This window comes from Leuresthes tenuis, unplaced genomic scaffold (genome assembly GCF_036924035.1).
Source record: "Leuresthes tenuis unplaced genomic scaffold, fLeuTen1.0.hap1 SCAF_14, whole genome shotgun sequence".
In the NCBI taxonomy this organism is placed as follows: domain Eukaryota; kingdom Metazoa; phylum Chordata; class Actinopteri; order Atheriniformes; family Atherinopsidae; genus Leuresthes; species Leuresthes tenuis.
In genome coordinates, this window is record NW_027325368.1 from 17,203,408 (window position 1) to 17,218,213 (window position 14,806).

Sequence of the window (14,806 nt, forward strand, 5' to 3'; positions counted from 1 at the left end):
AATGCACGTCAGCCCACTTAGAATGACATTCATATCAAAAGAAAACGCATCGAAAGCATCTGATTCATCTGCACATGTGCTTCACATAGAGCAGATTAATCAGATGAGATTGGTCTGAAGCTACACTCTTAGCCGTGCAGAACAGTAGTTAGAGCACAATGTTTGGTGTTCAAAAGAAAAGAAAAAAAAAACATCTCCTCTATTCTCCACGTGTCCGATCAGCCATCCGTCCTGCAGCCGTCAGGCCTTGGAGAACGTGTTAGCAGAGGAGGTGCCGGGTTGGATCGGTGACGCGTTGCTGTTGTTGCCGTTTCCGTGAGAAGCGTGCACGTGACCATGCACGCCGTGACCATGCTCCTCTGCGTCCCAGCGGTCCGGACAGCGGCGGCGTGAGTTCATGAAGAAGTTGGAGACGGTGGAGAGCTCCAGGCCCAGCTGCTGAGAGATGGTGAGCTGCATCTCTTTGGAGGGGCGGCGGTTCTCTCTGAAGATGGCTACCAGGGTGCGACGCTGCAGGTCGGTGAAGACCAGTCGCTGCTTCTTTGGCACCTGGCTGCGCTCTCGCCCCCGGTCCTCCTCCTTACGTTTACATGCTGGAGACAGGGAAGGAATTAACGGGGGGAGGAGACGACAAAAAAGAGTTGCATTTGAATTATCAGCAAAATAGTTAGTAACTCTGTCAAGTAAATACAAAATGCAGTAGCCTACTGGATAGGAATATAATGTAATACTATTGATATTATTTGGGTTTACGTTTAAGACATACAAGTAAAGAAACGAGGCGCCACAATGGGAAAAGGATAAATCAGGGTGTGAAAGCACAAGATTGAAACATGGACGAATAGCAGCTGTTTGTTTTCATGCACAGAGTTATGAAAGAGTGTTACGAATAATACATATTGGAATATTGGAAGAAAAAGCCACATTTGTCAGGTAGCCTGTGTCGAACTACGACGCCGACGTGAAACAGCTGGTTGTAAAAGAAAGAATGGAGAAGCAGAATAAAGGGGAAGGAGCTTCCCTTTAATGACTTTCAGATTTTGAAAGTCAAAACTGATTTAATCGATCTCAAAATTAAATCTGATATAAGCCAGTGCTTTGGGTTGACTCCCTTTTGCATCTTTTAATGAACATTTTTTAGGTTTTTGGGGGGTTTCAGCCTTCTAAATTTAGTGTGAATTATTTCAGTGCTGTTTATCGAAACACGCCTTACGTTTTGATGAATTTTTCGCCCTCTTTTCTAACATATTTAACTACTTAAGAATTATTTTAAGTTACTAGTTTGGCTATCTTATTTTTTTTTTCGTGAAATTTATATAAATTTCTGTCTTAGAATGTATTGAGATATGTGACTAAAGCTTTTTTTATTTTTTGTTGGTTGCGTTATTTTATTTTTTTTTCTTGCACGATTAATATGTAGCTTGAAGGCCTCTGCGTGTGAACGCTCAGATTTCGAGCTGTCCCTGAAGGCAACACAAAACAATTTCCTAGTGGTCCACACCTGGTGCTGCGACAGAACGCAAATATAACACGCAAAAAACAAACGTTATGGGGACAAAACTGAAAAGTAACTTCACTCCCTGAGCTCCGGTCAATGAAATCGTAACATGTATCCGTTTTGCATTACGCCAAAGTGTCACAGATGTTTGGCCTATATCACACAAATATTACATACTGCTGTCACTGCATGGTGAGAAGATTGCATGTCGCCTGAAAGCTCTCCAAAACAACAAGCAGCATTCTATCATAACTACTACTTTTTGGACATGTTGCCAAACCTTTTACACATCTTTTGTGAGACAGAGCCTACTTGTCAAGTTTTACATCCCTATTATTATTATTTTTATTTTATTTTATGGTAAAATGAGGAGAAAACATAGCTCCAAAATAGATGAGAAATGTATTCCGAAAATATTCCTGATCTAAAACATATCCCAGCTTTAAAGTTATTTTTCATGCTTTGTGAGTGAGGTTGGCGAATTAATTTGTCTTGGTAAACAATTTTTGCAAATTACATTTTGGCGAACCAGTAATAAATCCTACGAGGAGAGGTTATGGATGTGTCTAAAGTGTTTTCATTGTGGATCTGTGTGTCTTGCTGAAACCGGAGGAGCGTGATGTGAAATGCTGACAAAGAAGCGGTCTGCCGTGCTGCCTGGATGCACCGTCAGTACAGGCTCGGCTCTGGTTGTGGAGACTGGAGGGAGTCTGTTCTGTTCTGCTGCCCTAAAAAGCTGCAATGATCGATTTTCCGCGGTTTTCTCCTGAACACGTGGTCCAGTAATCAGGGCTCCCTTCCCCACCCGATCGATCCCCATCGATCCGCGAGAGCGAGGTGCGTGTATGCTTTGTGTGTGTGTGCTCGCGTTGACTCGCGCTGGGGGAGTATGGTTCGCGAGCGCGCCTTGTGACAGACAGATGAGAAGAAATTGTTTATCTGTGGAAGAACAAAGGGGGGGTGGAGGGGTAGGCGGGAAAAGAGTGGCAGTCATCCAGTCTGGGAGTGCAGTATATGGAGTCAGGTGCTGTGCTTGAAAGACTGGAAGAAACAGGGATGATCCTAGCCTTAGGTGACGAGGCGCACACGAGGATAAGAGGAAATGAGGAAAGGGTGAAAAGGAAGAAATGAGGGCGAGTAGATGAATAAGGCTGGCTGCAGTGTGGAGGTGGTGTATGCAAATGATTGATGATTGTACAGCAGGTTTAGACAACAGCAGTAAACAGATTTGACTGGGAGGTGGAGATCAATATGAATGTGCACATGTGTATGTATGGCCATGTGTGTGAGTGCATCTGCTATTGTTCATACTTTGTTACTGCAAGCAAAGCATAAATGCAATCATATTTCTCCTCAGCGGTGTTTGTCCCTGTGTCAGAGCCTCCACAGATGCATCACTCCGTCCTTTCATGACCATTTTCCTCTCGTTGTTTTTCTCAATTGTTTTAATTTGCCCTCAGATTGATAGTCACCATATTGATTGATCCGCACTTCAGAACCATTTCATGGAACGTTTATTCAATTGGTTCAGGCCCAGCCATGCCAGCTTCTCCTCTGGGCTCTCTAAGTGCTGTCTCAAACCAAACTCAATACTCCCTAATGTAATGACTGAATGCTCGCACTAATATAGTGATAATTTAATATGTAATGCCTGTTTTCGAACAGCTTGCGCTACTGGCCATTTTACAATGCCAACACTACTCTGGTCCTCCTCTGTCAGCTCAAATGAGAGCAGCTTGGAGTCCTGGTGTGGAAGCAAACATGGCCACCATCATAACCAAGTGAAACTGAGGAGTTAGCGCAGGCCTGGCCCTGGTCAGTACATATTTCAGATAATCAATAGGTCCATTTCAAGTGGGACTCCTTTGGCCCCCCTGAGCATCCTTCTAGCAGAGCAAAGATAGGACCACGGAGAGGGGAGCTGCTCATTAAAATGAATCTCTCTTGAGAAAAGAACCAAACTGTTATAAGCTATGTTTAGCTACCTCATTACTAAGTGAGCTTTTCTGAACAGACAAGCAGCAGTCTCAAGTGGCTCTTAGTCAAGCTGTTTCCTTCATATGTCCTGGTGTCAACAATACCGAGGGTGTCAGGCAACTGCCACTTAAGTTTCATGTTGACCTCTTACTGATCCACTTGCTGTTGAGCATGTCAAGATACACTTGTACCTCATTTAATAAAAGCTCTGCTTTATGGCTTACAGCAAGTGGCCACTGTTGTTTCTGCTTTGCTTTTCAGTGTGACTGTGGAAATATCTGCATGAAGATCACAAGCGCAGTAGAGGCATAGAATGGTTGACTTGACTGTAATGTTATGGGTGACATTAGAGTACAAGAGTTGAAAGATTCCCTTTACATATAAGCTCTCATAAGGCATACAAAAACCATCTGTCTCACTTGACTTTTACAGGAAAAAGATGTTTGATGTCTATTGAACATAAAAAGTATTGCACTTAAAATGAGAAAATCCTCTTAAGTATAGAATTATCAAAATATATGTCTAATTGCTGGACACTAGATGTCTAATACTTCTTAGTATTTGTGCCGTGGAGAGTATGGGGGAGGTAAACTTCTGTGTGCTTGATATCGGACTAGGATTGTCTTTCAAATTATTTGTGGTGTCACAAATCCTGCTCATAGGACCATCTTTTAAAATCAGATTTTTCAGAAACACTCCATGTTCAATGTCCAAGTGTTTGTGAAAACAGTCAAACAGTGCACTCAGAATACGGTGGAGCTCAAACATTCAACCGTGGGGAAAAAGATGGGAAACACTGAAAGTGGGCTTTCTGCTCTGAACCCTGCACTGTTTTATAGTGTGTAAAAATAATCCTTAATCAAGAACAAAAAACAAAAAAACAAGTACACTGAAAAAGTCCCGTTATCTCATTTTAAGACGACACTGAGTAACATAAAAAGATAGACTGCTGGACACAAGGTGTCTCAGAGAGAAGTGAACCCTCTGTTCAGGTTGACCTCTTATTCTTTAAACCTCAGTGTATTAAACTGTTATACCAGGTGAGCATGTTCCTTTCTCCTTTTAACAGGAATCTGAAAACAGCCTCGGTGAGACAAACTCTCTCACATAAACACGATTCTGCACACTGAAGGTCAAAGTGAAACCAGAAAAGATCCCAAAGGGAAAAAAAATAAATTGGAAGGGGTTGAATTTCCACTGACAATCAACCATTAATAACAGTTCATCAGAGTTGTGTTACAGGATAAATTACACAACAGCAAGACAGCAGATGTATGAATGTGATTGTGACTGAAGACGCTCTGTCTGGTGTGTTTTGAAATGTTGCATGTGCAGGAAGAAATTTGAGATTCTTCTATATCAGCTACATGTTCCGCAAGGTATCAGAGTAACACCAAGAAGAGATGAAAGCCAATAAGTGGAAATGAGCCTCACTTAAAAAGGCCATATGTATTTTTATTCTCTGATTTTGTCAAATGAAAATGCAGCAGGCATCAGTTTAAGGGCTCCAATTCAGTTTCTTTACTTGTATTTATGTGTCTAAATGGCACGTGTTTCACATTTAAACATGTGAGTATGTGTGTTTGTGTGTGAGTGTGTGTGTGGGTGGATGTGAGAGCAGATGGGCCATGAGGGGCAGACGGTGAACTAACCGCACCGTGCTGCTGCTAGTCGACGCCTGGACGGACGGATGAGATCGGGCTTTGTGTGCGGTGAGACGGGCCCTCTCCCGCCCTGGACGGACTACTGCAGGTGAGAAACAGTTTGGTGTCAATCACTCTCTGTCACACCTCTCAGATGTACGATTATTGATTGTATTGATCATGTTATAGGCCTATTCATTGCCGGGACGTAAACCACCCCCCTCCCCCAACAACACACAGCACAGCGGCGGTGAACCCACACCGTCCCTTCATCCTTTAAACACACTCAATTGATTAGGATTGGCTTTATTTGAAAGCTGCCGTTTATATCCCAATGAAAAGCTCATGTTGTCCTGTTGAGGCGAGTGACCGGCAGCTTTACAACCCATCACATATTGGCTTGTAGTCTGTAAACCGGCTGCAGAAGTTGCGTCACATTTAAACGCTTATTTTAACACTTCCGTTTTTCTCTTGCCATCTGTGCGCTTTTTAAACTCTCATTTAAATGGGGAGTGGGAAAAATCTCTCCAGAGAGCACAGGCTTTAATCAAACATGTAAAACGAATTTTGAGATCGGAAACGCAAGACTAGGATTTAGACGATTAGCGGAAAGTGGAGAGAGTTTACCGGCAACACATATTTACAGGTATAGGTGAAAGAACACCCAGTTTCTTTGATCAGATTTGACTTTGTTTAGAAAAAAAGAAGAAGGAAGTTAAGGAATTTGATTTAGTTTGGAATATTGTGTTTTATTGGGGTCTTAAACAAACTTTGTGTTTTTGTTATTTGAAATTGATTCAAGAGTCCATTTATCTGAAATGTTAAGAACTGTCTTAGAACACCAACAACGTCACTCACTGCATCATAAACGAAAACTTAATTTTCTTGAAATTATTTTTTATATATACGTGTATGTTTAGATAATACGCCATCATAATCAATAACATGACTTTTATCAAATCGAATTATCTCCAACAAACATAACAGGCTAGATCTGAGACTGTGACTTTGCTTTAACGCGTTTCTCATCTTCTTGCCCTGTCTGACACAAACGGCAGACTTGTAGAGTGTCAGATGTTGATGAAGTTTATGTGTGATGAATTTCGCCCGTGGGGACAAAGAGGTTAACGCTAAAATGTTGTAATTCAACCCTGACCAATCGAACAAAAGGGGCGCTTTGAAGGGGGGTTTATTGCACGTTTAACGGCGGTGGTGGGAGATCGGAAGGAGCTGTCCTTTCAGCACCACGAGGCCATAGCCAAACTGACATGTGAGACACGCGGGTCCTGTGAAAACAAGGCTCTGCTGCAAATTACGATTTTTAAAAAAGTCGTACTAGTGAATTAAATAAAATAAATAAAAAATAAAAACATGTCAATCTCTGTGTTTCCATGTTTTTGATAATGTTTTGCACAAGACATTGAGGCAATTCAACCACAGATAGATGTAAATTTGGGATGAATTTAGTCTCTACCGCTTAGTCTCATCTCTACTTTTTAACAAAATATAGTCATACATTTACACTGCATAGTTTGATTAAGACATATAAGATGATTGATTGGAGTTTAGGAATGCCACAAATATCTGATTTGATCAGTTTTATGGAAGTAGGTGAACATTTTGTACAAAACTTCTTTTGCTGTACTGTCAAAGCTAAAGGTTTCCCTAAGTCACAGCACATTCACTCTCATTCATGCTGTGTGCCAAAATATTTTACACCACTGTGCCAGTAGTGGCTATGCAAAATGCCTGTTACACACAGAGAGAAAGAGAGATGACCAGAGAGTAGAAATGAATTAAGACTGGAAGGCAAGGGATCTGCCTTGCCGATGCTGATACAGAGCCAGATGAGAGAGAAGGGGAGAGGCATGGAAGGGAAGGAAGGAGAGAGTGAGGGAATATGAGAGAGCCAAAGAGAGCAGAAGAGAGCAGAGGAGAGGAAATCAATACCGATTCAGAGTGAGCCAGATAAGCCTGAACAATGTATAGTGCAGACACACTCTATAATCCAGTCACACACACATGTGCATGTGAAGGCACTCACACAGACACACACGCACATGCACACTCGGTGAAATGTGCTTCAGGCCTCCATAAAGATGCATTACAAACCCCATAAAGCATAGCAACCTTTAAAATCAAATGACATCACAACCTTGGATTGCTTTGAGGATTCGCTGACATATGCAGAAAGCACTCATTACTAGGTGTCGATAGGCAGCTGGATGCTCTGATGCCCTTTGTCTACTGTAAGATTCGCTTAGGTTCGGATCTTTTAGTGTTTTGGTGTCTGTGTTATAATATAAGCCTTCCTGTCCTGATTTAACATGACATATTGCAGTTCCTTTGTTACACATGGTCAGAGGAGGCTTCTTTTTCTGGCCTCATAAATATGCTCTGAAGTGAGTTTTCAGCAGTGGAAGTCTACACCACGCTGGTTGGGGTCAGGTTTGTTGCTATTGATATCTCACAGTTATGTTTGGGGTGTAAACAGTGTTTTTCAAAACCACTTACACACCCTCTGCTGTGGTGTTTATGGAGGAGGACTGGTGTGTGGTCCTCAGCTGTTAACCACAGATTTGACTTTGCTTACCTAGACGATGCTGTTACAAGCGCTCACACCACCAGTCTCTCCCTCTTTCTTTCTTCCTCCCTTGCCTTCGTCTCCCTTATACTTATCAATTATTAAGGTCGGTATTGATCCTTTCACTACCCTGCCTCTATCTGACTGTTCACACAAAGCCCAAACCTGCCAGCCCTCTCTCAATCAATGGCATCTCCTGGCTCCTGCAGCTCTTTTCCCACATGTCAGTTATGCTTTTCTCGCTTTCGCACTATCAGGTTGACTGAAGTTTTGTATTTTCCAATTTGGTCCATTTGGATTCCTCAGAAGAAAAATACTGGTATTAATCTTTCATGGCACAAGTAAGTTTGATGGATATTAAAAGATGGGTCTGATAAGAGAGTGCAGGGAGGACTGAAGATGGTTTTGTTCATCGCTTGACTTGATGAAACAGCTTTTATTCATCTTCCCGTCCCCCAGTCGGTGTTTTTTGTTTTGTTTTGCTCTTCGGCGCCAATCTCCTGAGGTCAAACAACCTGTCTCCCTGTTGCCAGGTTAACCAGAGAAAGATTAGTGATATTATTGCCATGTACTGCAGAGAGAGAGAGCAGGGAGTGGGAGGGAAGGGGGTTGGGAAGGGGAAACAGCCTTATTGATCTCCTATGTGCAAAGCCAGGCAAACACTGAAAGGACAGAGCAACACTATTAATGACACTCAAAGCCTCAGCTACAAATCCTCATCTATCTATCTATCTATCTATCTATCTATCTATCTATCTATCTATCTATCTATCTATCTATCTATCTATCTATCTATCTATCTATCTATCTATCTATCTATCTATCTATCTATCTATCTATCTATCTATCTATCTATCTATCTATCTATCTATCTATCTATCTATCTATCTATCTATCTATCTATCTATCTATCTATCTATCTATCTATCATGAATCTGTTTACTTTCACCTGTACATACGTTTTTTGGTTATCAACATCTCTCCCTCTGAGTTGTTGATATCTACTGAGGCATAATCATGTGAATTTTATGGGAAAATAAGGCAAATTGACCATACATTTTAAGGGATCGGTTTCAAAAAGTCCATATTCTCTGTATTTTCTTGTTCGTGTTACCAATCCCCACCCCAACTGGAATCAATATTTCATCAGAGCAGTTTGCGCAGCTCGAGGTTGCCTCAGAGTAGATCTGGGGATCATATTGTCGGGTTTATGCAGTTGGAGGCTACTCAGATCAGACATAACTGTATGACCACCTGTCTAGCATTAAGTAGTTCCTCTCCATGCCTCCCAAAGAGCTCTGGCCAGTCAGAGTGTGGACAAAGAATATCTGAGGGGGCCCTGGAGTGTCTGGCACTTGGATATTAGCAACACATCTTTTTAGCCCTGTGGGTTGTGGGGTGGGCTCCTTGTGGATTGGGCTTGCAGATGCCATCTTTTTGGTATCTTGAGGATGTGTGGGGCATTGAATACTTTTCAGCCATTCCTTAACAGCTGTCACGGGGCCCACTGCTATCCTGCTAGAGTAGGCTGCTTCTGTAGGGAAGTGCTGTTAGCGCTGTTACAGTTTAACTGTGTGATTGCTCTACAAAAAAAGAAAGTTTAAGTAGATGGCAGGTGTCAAAGTAATATGCATGTAAACGTCACTATACAGGTTTCACCTGCAGAAAATTACATGGTAACAAGATGAGCAGTGATACTCACTTTAACTGTCAGTGCTTATAGGGTTATGGCTGATCGCTATGTATTCCACCTGTTTTAGTTTTATTCTATTTAATGTTTTAAATCTGTAATTACAAGAATATTGTCCCAGATGAGAGAGCATAATAAGCAGTTTGAAGGTCTATTTTAACCTTGTGAAATGATGGCGGAAACGCTTTGGTACCCTGTCAGAAGTTTCTCCGAGGTAGGTGTTAGAACCATCATGCGTCCTTGTTCTGAAGTCAGAGCTTTTATTTCTATACTAAATGAAAAGCCAAGAGACGGTGTGGTTATTACGTCTTTCAGCTCCGATACGAGTATTGATTGGTGTGACACATTTAAAAAGGAGAGTGGGAACTGGAGTATTGATCGGGTAGCCTGGGGTCACCCTGTTTCTGCCGCGCAGATAGTTGGCCCGGTAGCCCCACCGCCGCCGCTGGTGCGGGGGAGCCGCGCGCGCGCAGAAACTGCAGTCGTGGGAGGACGTGTATTTCAACGTTTATTGTGAATCAGCTGGGATTTCATTTGTCGATTAAAAATATAGACCTACACATTTAGTTTACAGCAGAGTACGTAAAGGTCAATGTCTACCAAGAATTTATTGATATATTAGAGTTTAACACAAAAGCTTTGGTCTCCTTCCAATCACAATAGCTGAATCCCTGGGAAATAAAGATTCAGCTAATTTCACTGATGGAGCCGCTGTGCCTCATGTCCTAACCGGAAGAGCTGTCCGGGGTACTGAATCTTTTGAATGTCTGTTTGTAACAACGATAGACCGTGACTGTGGCTGTTTTGCTACTTAAGCCTGATTAGTTTGAGTGAAAAAAATTACAATTTTGAAAAGACTATCTCACCGGCCAGCCGGAGAGCAGACATCCGTTGAAACTCGGGCTCCTGCAGCCACTTCCACATCCTCCTAAATGTCTCCCGGCCTGACTTGAGCTTACTCCAGGGTTTGGGGTTCCGGAGCAGGTCTGAGAGGGTACCCTGCGACCGGCTTAAGATCCTTTGAGCGAATATGGCCTGCGGGATAGAGTACCGCTTTAACTCCGCCGTTATCCTCTGAGCCACCTCCTTTGTGTTGATTTCCTCCGCCTGGATGCCTGACCCTGATACTCCCTGGCTGGCCCCGTGACCGTGTCTCTCCCGGTCCCCCAGCATCACTGCTCCGTTTGCCTGTGAGTGGAGGTGACTGTGCGGGTGGTGGTGCATGCCGTTGAGGTTGGAGATCATGCCGTGGCCATGCCCACCTAAACTCCTGGCCAGATGCTCTTGGTCACTTCGGGACAGCATGGATGTGTGGGACTCAAACCCTGACACCGGAGAGAGCATTTTGGTGTCGGTGGAGAGGTGCGCGCTGGGGCCGTAGGCTGAGAGCGACTGCTGTGAGTTGTGCAGAGAACCCAGACCGCCGGACAGCGGGGAGAGCGAGCCGTGACCCATAGCGGTTACGGACATCTCTTTGGGGTAGTGACTGTACAGATTGCCCATGGACGTAAGCCCCCGGTGGTCGTCTCGCATCAGCGTAAAGCTTCCGCTGACGTTCCCGGTGGAGAGTCGTTGGTGGGCGGCAGCGTGGTGGTGTGAGTGAGGATGGTGAAACTTATCCGCGACGGTGGATATCGGAGGTAGATGCTGCAGGGGGGTCAGAGTGGTGTAAGTGTTACTAAGGCTCATCCCGGTTTCGCACATGCTGATCGACGGATGGAGATGTCCGGACAAGGCGGACGGGTCTGTCCGGTAGTCCCCTCCGGACCCCTCAAGCAGGGAGGCCATGCCGGAAACCATGGTGGACCGCGCGCCGGGAGCGTGCGAGACCAGATTCCGGGTTGTAGAGCTGGGAGACGGCGACGGTCGAGCGTGCGGAGAGCTCATGTGGTCCCCCGCCAGGGAATGCGATGAGACGCTATGCAAGTTGTCCATGGTGAGCTCCATAGCTGAAAGAATATATGGTCCCACGTCCCCACCTCCCACCCTCTCCCCTGTCTCTCCTCTTACTGCTCTCTCACCCTCAGTCAGGGACACACGCTCCTTCTTACTCCCTAGCCCTCGCGGAGCAATGAAATTACCGAGCAGCTTGAACACAAATCCATTGATTAAAATTGTCCGATCAATCCGGCGTCTCGAAAAGAAACTCTGTCGTTCCGAGACATGCACAGAACCGCCTGGCTCTGCGTTGTTGTCGCGCTGTAAGCATTAATGTGGAGCTCTCCTGGGCTATATCTCATCTCTGGTCCAACAGCGCTTCCACTAAGAGCAGGTTGAGCCGCGTGTCAGAGAGAGGGGGGCGCGCCTCTGTGTATTTAAAATGTGGGACGGGCACGAGCAGAGTTTCTCAACAGTCCTCTTCACAGGGATTACACGGCTGTCTCAAAACTGTTTATCTCAGAATCTTTACTTGCAGAAGTTATGATAAGGTGTGAGTATGTTTTGTCTTGTCGACCATGACGTTTATATCAACGCACGTGCACACGCATCCCACCTGTATTAGTGCACGCAGAGGCAGGAGACAGGTGACATCCTGATACGGAATGTTCTGTAAAATAAAGTCCACGACTGTGTTTAGGAACGCATGAGTTCCTTATAGATAAACTTTGCTTTCCCACGGACTGTATGGTTTTGCATTTATGCGCTTAGTGATAAACCTGATCGAAGTATTGACTGACAGAGATTAATGACGTGGCTCAGGCCGGTTAGTGGGATTGGGAGGAGGTGAAGAAGGTCACAAAGTTAGGATCCTAACGTCGCGAGCCAATGAGAGAGCAGCCCGCTGGTTTGATTTGTGCGAAGGTCACCAAATTCAGAGTGGGATGTTTGTACGTATAAAATGATATCCTGGTATATATGTCCAGATACCGTGAGCCGAATAATATACAGAAGAGATTACTTGGATTAAATTAAACGCGTTCTTTCAGACTTTACGGATCGGGATGTGAAGTTCGAAATGGCATGCATTTAAAAAAACAGACTATACATATATAGTCTTTATAGAACGTTATTTCTAACACATAATAAAAGTAATAATAATAGTTATAATGATAATAAATGGGGAGTCGGACTGCTTGAGGATCTGAGCCGTGATTCGCGCGTGTGCCACCCGCGCCAATCAGCCACGGCCAACATGCAGCCCGGGTTTATCTTTACTGTGGTTTGTTGGTTGTGTTTGTGTGTGTGTGGCTCCAGTTAAATAAGAAACCCAAGATGCTTTCAAATTATTCTCAGTTGTTTAACTCTGTTCATCTTCTTCTTGCTTTGTTATCTATGTCTTATTGTTTCTCATTTTATTCTTCTTGCGGTCTGCTGTAGCGGGGAAAAAGGATTGCAAGAAATAATCGAAATAAAGAGATTTGGGGCGATAAAAGAAATACTTGCAGTTATATCCATGCATATTGCGGTTTGTTTAGGACATAACAGACAAAAAGAAAAAAAACATAATTAAAAGGATGGATTTGCCTATAAATCCAACGGTACTGGGATCAAAATAAGACCATTCAAAGTATTTTTTAAAAAGGGACTTTTATTATATGGTCAATTTCAATCGACTTTCTAATAGACTAAACTCTAGGCACTATATGTTTTTCTTATGATCTGTTTAACTTTGTTGCAAATAACGGGATATATTTTCGATTATTCCTTTCAATCATAGAATAATTAACTTTGTTTGAAACTATGTTGGTTGACATTTAAGACTTCATAATATTTAGAAATGAACTACTTGGCAAAAAACGGATTTAACCAAACACACTCACACACTCACACACACACACACACTTTTTGGGGTCCATTGCAGGCCTCCACTACACAAAAGACCAGTGTCATAAAGAGCAACCCGAAGCTTGTTACTACGGGATGTTTTTTTTTTTCTCTCTACATTTTTTTATACTTTTATAGATTTTAATCACTTAAATTAATTTGGGAGCCGTTGTTAAAGAAGGAGTTCGGCATGAACGAGAAGTCCATCAATACAAACTGTTTATTTCCGGCTATCATAAAGCCCGAAGCTGTTTTCTCCTTAAAGTTCAGATATTGATCCCAACGTTCGAAATATTGATCATCGATCAGTTCAGTCAGACTCGGCGCTGTTTCCTAAACATTGAGGCATTTGTGTGAGATCGTTTCAGCTGTTAGGCTTTGACCTGTGCATCCCTGACACCGGGAATATGCAGGATGGGGGGGAGAAATTGAAATGTCAACTTCCTTGTTTTATTATCTGTTGAACAAAAGGCCATTAAAAGCTGCGCCACCTACTCCTTTCAATAAGGTTAATAATCATGTCCGCGTTGGCCTGGAATTTAATTCCTTGACGACAATAACTGCGATTATTTAGATTTTTTTTTTAATTATTTTTATTACCAAATTTTTTTTATTTCCCTATTTACTCAATCGATTTTTTTCCCCCCATTACTAGTTTTCATAAATTGCCAGCATCTGACACAGCAACGGAACGATGGACTGACGTATTTCACCACGTCTGTTTAAAATAAAAACATCTTCATTCTGGCAAAAGTTTGAATTTTGGTTTAGAGTTTTGCTTGGTGGGCAGCAGCCATTCAATAAAGCGTGTAGTGGGTTTGAAAACTATATCTGAAACCTGTACGACCACGTGTGTGTGTGTGTGGAACAATGTTTAGTTGTTTATTTCTGAGGCTTTTCCTCTTTTTTTTAATTTAAATGTCATTGGTGCTGGTGCAAATCTGACTGTGAAGTTGCCCTGAAATGTGTTTCATATAACAACCCTCTCTCTCACACACACACACACACACATATATATATGTGTGTGTGTGTGTGTACGTATTCAAACTGGACTCATTTCTAACATTTATATGAATATTTGAGAATTCATCAGTGTTTTCCAGAACTCAATTTCCATCTTGTTTATCTTCGAGGCCTGTGGCAGAGAAAGGCTGGTGTGCTATGACAAAAGGAGACTTTTTGAATAAAGAATATTGAATGAAACAGAGCAAAATCAGTCAACATAATTCCTCCCGAGCACCAAATGTGCTGAAGTGCCCCGCATGCATCGTTAAGGGACACCGAAGCTAATTGCAATGGAAACAAAAGGAGATGGGTCCAGTGATGAAAAGATGATTCAATACACGGAAAGTTGCCATCTGTCTGCTTATCTTAACAGGTCAAAGTGATTGTATGTGACTTAAGAAGATAGTGATTTTTTTTTTTGCTTAAATGCTAGAAATTAGAACCCTTCAGTTTTGCAGTCTTAGTGATTGCAGTAAAATTATTTAAGGAACATACACTTTTAAGATAAATAAAATATTAGACCTCACTGAAGCATTTCTGACACTTACTCACCTATTATGAAAAGAAACTCCAACTAATTGTCAGGAGAAGATTTTGGGTTGTTTTTCCACACTGGTTTATGAGTAATTTTTTTACTTTCTCCC

At 42.7% G+C, this 14,806-nt stretch overlaps 1 protein-coding gene across 2 annotated transcripts; it reads right to left on the reverse strand.

The window, feature by feature from the left end:
• Nucleotides 1–240: 240 nt before the first annotated feature.
• On the reverse strand, nucleotides 241–11,339 carry onecut3b (one cut homeobox 3b). Of its 2 annotated transcripts, XM_072364021.1 has the most exons (3): nucleotides 10,259–11,339; nucleotides 356–593; nucleotides 241–298 (listed from the first exon to the last, which is right to left on the reverse strand). In XM_072364021.1, the coding sequence occupies exons 1-3, from the start codon at nucleotides 11,337–11,339 to the stop codon at nucleotides 241–243; spliced, it is 1,377 nt and encodes a 458-aa protein (XP_072220122.1). The 2 variants fall into 2 exon arrangements, with proteins under 2 accessions (XP_072220122.1, XP_072220121.1); XM_072364020.1 differs by having other exon boundaries at nucleotides 241–593.
• Between the last annotated feature and the right edge of the window lie 3,467 nt (nucleotides 11,340–14,806).

Coding starts and splice junctions, on each gene's coding strand:
- onecut3b (XM_072364020.1), bottom strand. CDS start 11,339: ATGGAGCTCACCATGGACAACTTGCATAGCGTCTCATCGCATTCCCTG. Junction 594..10,258: donor GTCTGCTCTCCGGCTGGCCG/GTGAGATAGTCT, acceptor CCCTGTCTCCAG/CATGTAAACGTAAGGAGGAG.